This window comes from Bos indicus, chromosome X (assembly GCF_029378745.1).
Source record: "Bos indicus isolate NIAB-ARS_2022 breed Sahiwal x Tharparkar chromosome X, NIAB-ARS_B.indTharparkar_mat_pri_1.0, whole genome shotgun sequence".
Classification (NCBI taxonomy): domain Eukaryota; kingdom Metazoa; phylum Chordata; class Mammalia; order Artiodactyla; family Bovidae; genus Bos; species Bos indicus.
Genome location: NC_091789.1, coordinates 55,845,822 through 55,850,749, shown reverse-complemented (window position 1 = coordinate 55,850,749; position 4,928 = coordinate 55,845,822). Strand labels below are relative to the sequence as shown.

The 4,928-nt window shown below is 45.0% G+C and overlaps 1 protein-coding gene across 1 annotated transcript; it reads left to right on the top strand.

The window, feature by feature from the left end:
- Positions 1–1,870: 1,870 nt before the first annotated feature.
- Positions 1,871–3,061, top strand: LOC139180861 (transcription elongation factor A protein-like 8). Its single transcript, XM_070783429.1, has 2 exons — positions 1,871–2,002; positions 2,620–3,061. Exon 2 carries the CDS (start codon positions 2,659–2,661, stop codon positions 3,010–3,012), a length of 354 nt encoding a protein of 117 aa, XP_070639530.1. The 5' UTR covers positions 1,871–2,002; positions 2,620–2,658; the 3' UTR covers positions 3,013–3,061.
- Positions 3,062–4,928: the final 1,867 nt, after the last annotated feature.

The following is a 4,928-nucleotide window of genomic DNA, read 5'->3' as shown; positions in this document are numbered from 1 at the left end:
TACAAAGATTGATCTGAAGTCTTCACAGTGAAGCCCATACACAATCTCTTATTTCAAGGAAATAGGAAAAATGAACAAAAACAACACAAGGCTCCTTTGAATTCAAAATCTCAATAAAAAATAGCCTCAAAGGTTAGTGACATTGTAGGTGTTAACATATCATGGCAAACAGATCTTGTGCCAATATTAAAATTAACAGCCAGGCTTTTGTATAGATGCCGTTTATTATAAACAGTAAAATATATGTAATGTCTCAACTATAAAACATTCAGCAATATGTGAACCATGAACTTCCTGATGTTCAAGCTGGTTTTAGAAAAGGCAGAGGAACCAGAGATCAAATTGCCAACATCCGCTGGATCATGGAAAAAGCAAGAGAGTTCCAGAAAAACATCTATTTCTGCTTTATTGACTATGCCAAAGCCTTTGACTGTGTGGATCACAATAAACAGTGGAAAATTCTGAAAGAGATGGGAAAACCAGACCACCTGACCTGCCTCTTGAGAAATTTTTATGCAGGTCAGGAAGCAACAGAACTGGACATGGAACAACAGACTGGTTTCAGATAGGAAAAGGAGTACATCAAGGCTGTATATTGTCACCCTGTTTATCTAACTTATATGCAGATTACATCATGACAAACGCTGGACTGGAAGAAACACAAGCTGGAATCAAGATTGCCGGGAGAAATATCAATAACCTCAGATATGCAGATGACACCACCCTTATGGCAGAAAGTGAAGAGGAACTCAAAAGCCTCTTGATGAAAGTGAAAGTGGAGAGTGAAAAAGTTGGCTTAAAGCTCAACATTCAGAAAACGAAGATCATGGCATCTGGTCCCATCACGTCATGGGAAATAGGTGGGGAAACAGTGGAAACAGTGTCAGACTTTATTTTTCTGGGCTCCAAAATCACTGCAGATGGTGCCTGCAGCCATGAAATTAAAAGACGCTTACTCCTTGAAAGGAAAGTTATGACCAACCTAGATAGCATATTCAAAAGCAGAGACATTACTTTGCCAACAAAAGTCTGTCTAGTTAAGGCTATGGTTTTTCCTGTGGTCATGTATGGATGTGAGAGTTGGACTGTGAAGAAGGCTGAGCGCCCAAGAATTGATGCTTTTGAACTGTGGTGTTGGAGAAGACTCTTGAGAGTCCCTTGGACTGCAAGGAGATCCAACCAGTCCATTCTGAAGGAGATGAGCCCTGGGATTTCTTTGGAAGGAATGATGCTAAAGCTGAAACTCCAGTACTTTGGCCACCTCTTGCCAAGAGTTGACTCACTGGAAAAGACTCTGATGCTGGGAGGGATTGGGGGCAGGAGGAGAAGGGGACGACAGAGGGTGAGATGGCTGGATGGCATCACTGACTTGATGTACGTGAGTCTGAGTGAACTCCGGGAGTTGGTGTTGGACAGGGAGGCCTGGCGTGCTGCGATTCATGGGGTCGCAAAGAGTCGGACACGACTGAGAGACTGATCTGATCTGATCTGAAAGTGTCTCTAACATGAGCTGCTTTAATATTTCGAGGCGAAAAAGTTTCTGAACGTCACAGTGGAAACAATCCAATACTGATAAACTCTAGTGGTCAAAGACATTCTCTTTTAGTTTATTTAAAACAATTCATAATTACAGAGGGAATGTCCCAGTTGTGTATAGTAGGAAACAAGCCACTTTTCCAGACTAAAAGGCACTCAGGTAGCTAACTGAGGATCCCAAGAGAGACACAGAAACAATTTAGAAACAACTTGAGTCGCTCACTCCCTGCCTGAAGGGAACCGGTGGGCACCGGGGAGGGCGGGCGGGCTTGCCTTATAAGGATCGCGAGGATGAGGACGTGGGGAAACTTTAGACGAACAAGGCCTAGAATCGTTCAAGGGACCCGTGATTCAGGTACTGACCTCCTCACCAAGCAGTCTTGTCGGTCTGCAGGACTCTTGGTCTTTGGGGAGCGACCCAAATCGACTGAGGGAAGAGGGAGGAAAATTCCCTGGATCCCTGCAGGTCAGTGTAAAGGTGCAGTTGCCTCCTGTTCCTGGGGGTGGGGGTGGGGTGTGAGTGCGGATGACACCGAAGCCCATCCCGGGGTCACTGCAGCCTCTCCCCATCCGGATGAAGCGCCAGAGGCCTGTGCAGAGCCTGCAGCGGAAATGGGGCGGGGGAGGGGGGAGACTGGAGAGACGTGGAAGGGGGAGGGGAGGCCAGAGACTGGACCAGCCGGTCTCAGGTGAGAGGTAGAAGGTTGGAATGGCTTGGGAAAGCCTAAAAGGGCGGGAGTGTTGGAGATCGGAGGCGAGGGAGGGGTTAATTGCTTCCGCGCTGCTCGCTGCTCCCTGCTCCTGTTTCGGTGCTAGGAGAGGCCTGTAGCAGGGCCTGCTGGGAAATGGTGGGCTGGAGCGGGAGGAGAGAAGATGGAGCTGGAGCGGGAGGGGGAGGGTGAGGAGGGGGAGAGAGGGGCGGAGCCAGGGGAGTTCAGAGCCTGAGGATCTAGCCTTTTCTAGTTGGAAAACTTTGACAGTTAAGAGACCTAAATGAGAAGAAGCCAGTCTCTATGGAAACCCATGCTCTAGCTGCTGGTTCATTTGCCTGGCATCTAGTTGTTTTGTTCCTTTGTTTTCCAGGGTTAATTTATTCAAAAAGGAAATCGAAAAATACTCAACATGCAAAAATCTTGTGGAGAAAATGAAAGAAAACCACAGAACATGCCAAAGGCTGAGGAAGACCGCCCTTTGGAAGGTGTACCACAGGAGGCAGAAGGAAATCCTCAACCTTCTGAAGAAGGTGTAAGCCAGGAAGCAGAAGGAAACCTTAGAGGAGGGCTGACTCAGCCTGGTCAGGGATATAAAGAGGACTCTCCTGTTAGGCATTTGGACCCTGAAGAAATGATAAGAGGAGCAGATGAGTTGGAAAGGCTTAGGGAAGAGATAAGAAGAGTAAGAAACAAGTTTGTGATGATGCATTGGAAGCAAAGACATTCACGCAGCCGTCCTTATCCCGTGTGCTTTAGGCCTTGAATTCTTTTTTTGTCCGATATTAAAATCTTGCCCCAGCTTTCTGTTAGCATTTTCTGATGTATCTGTGACTTTTGCTTTATTTTTAATCATCTGGTGGAGTTTTGTTTTAGGTATAGTTTCCTTGTTTTCAGCATCTGCATTTTGTATTTTGACACATTCTCTAGGTCTGTTTTTGGATTGGGAAATTTCACACATATGCATGAAAATATGTTCATTTCATATTGTAAAGTAAAACATAACAGGTTACAAAGCAGCATATTTGGTACCAGCTCACATATGTAGGAGAAAGTCTCAAATTGTGTGTGTGCGCGCGTGTGTATACATACACGCATATATCAGAAATCTAACTGTGCTTGTTTCTGCGTGCTGTTTTTTTTTGCTTATATGTATTTTTTAATGAACACATCACACACACAAAGAGAATTAAAGTTTTTTTATTAATTAAGAGTCAATCAAATAATTTGCAACCAGCTTATAAGGGCAATGGGGGCACTTAAAATCTTGATGAAAGAACTATTGAAAAAATGTAAACCTCAAAATACCTCGGGATCTCTTAGCCAGAGGAATAAAACTGGCAATTATTACAGATACACTTGCTTAAGACTTGATCTTTTCATGGGAAAACACTTGTCTCACAGGGCTGCTGTGGGGAAGAAATGAGGTGACTGAGCTGTACTTGGTGGGCTCTTCTTCCCACCTATACATATAGAACCCCAACCCATTGCAGAACATCAGTTTTGAGGGAGGGTCCTAGTGTGACTCAACCTGTGCTCAGAAACAAGTCCAATAGGCAGGGAAGTGGGGGCTTCCATGCCAGGCCTCTGCCGTTGAGCCCCACCCCTGGTTTCCCTGGGTCCTGTCATGCCTGCTGGGCACTGGAGTCCTCCAGTGCCAAAACCCCACTGAGTTTCCTGGTGTCCCCAGTGGGTTGAACCCCCACTCTTCCAAATCTCTGCTTTATAATGATGCTTAACACAGTGGGAGGACTTCCCAGGTGGCTGAGTGGTAAAGAATCCGCCTCCGATGCAGGAGACGCAGGTTCGATTCCTGGGTCCCTGAGTCGGGAAGATCCCCTGGAGAAGGAAATGGCAACCCACTCCAGTATTCTTGCCTGAAAAATCCTATGGACAGAGGAGCCTGCCGGGTTATATATAGTCCAGGGGGTCGCAAAGAGTCAGACATGACTTAGCGACTAAAAAACAACCACAAGTGGGGGCTGTTCCAGGATTGCATGGGCAACAATGTGATGCAGAATTCTTAGCAACAGTCCCATCCAATTTCAACCACAGGATACCTCGTCCATAGGAGTCAGACAGGATGAGTCCATTTTGGGAATTGGACTAGCGTTCAAATTTGAGTAAAAGATGCCACTCTATAGTCAGAGTTGCTGCTTTAAGGCTAAAAACTGAAGTTTTTTCTTCTTTTGTGGGATGGTCTCTCCCTGAAGGCTCCTGGCAGGCCTGTCCTACTGGTTCAGAAGACTCGGAATATGTGTAAATTGCAAAAAGTAATACAGGAAACAGATCTAAGAGAACAGTTCCCTTCATCCCATCACCAATCGATAACGTGGGGAAAAAGAAAACTTGAAAGGTAAAAACTTTATAAATACACTTAAAGTAGAATGGCTACTATATAAATATTAGAAGTTATGTTTTCCCTACAGAACAAAGACTATCTTTTCCTTCTGATATCCACACATACTTGTGACACATCATGTTTCAATATTTAATTGAATTTTTATTTAATTGATTTTCTGATTGATTTTTGCTAAGGAGCCAGTTGTTGTTTAGTCACTAAATTGTGTCCAGCTGTTCTGCGACCCCATGGATTGTAGGCTACCAGGCTCCTCTGTCCGTGCAGTTTTTTCAGGCAAGAATATTGGAGTGGATTGCCATTTCCTTCTCCAGGGGATCTTC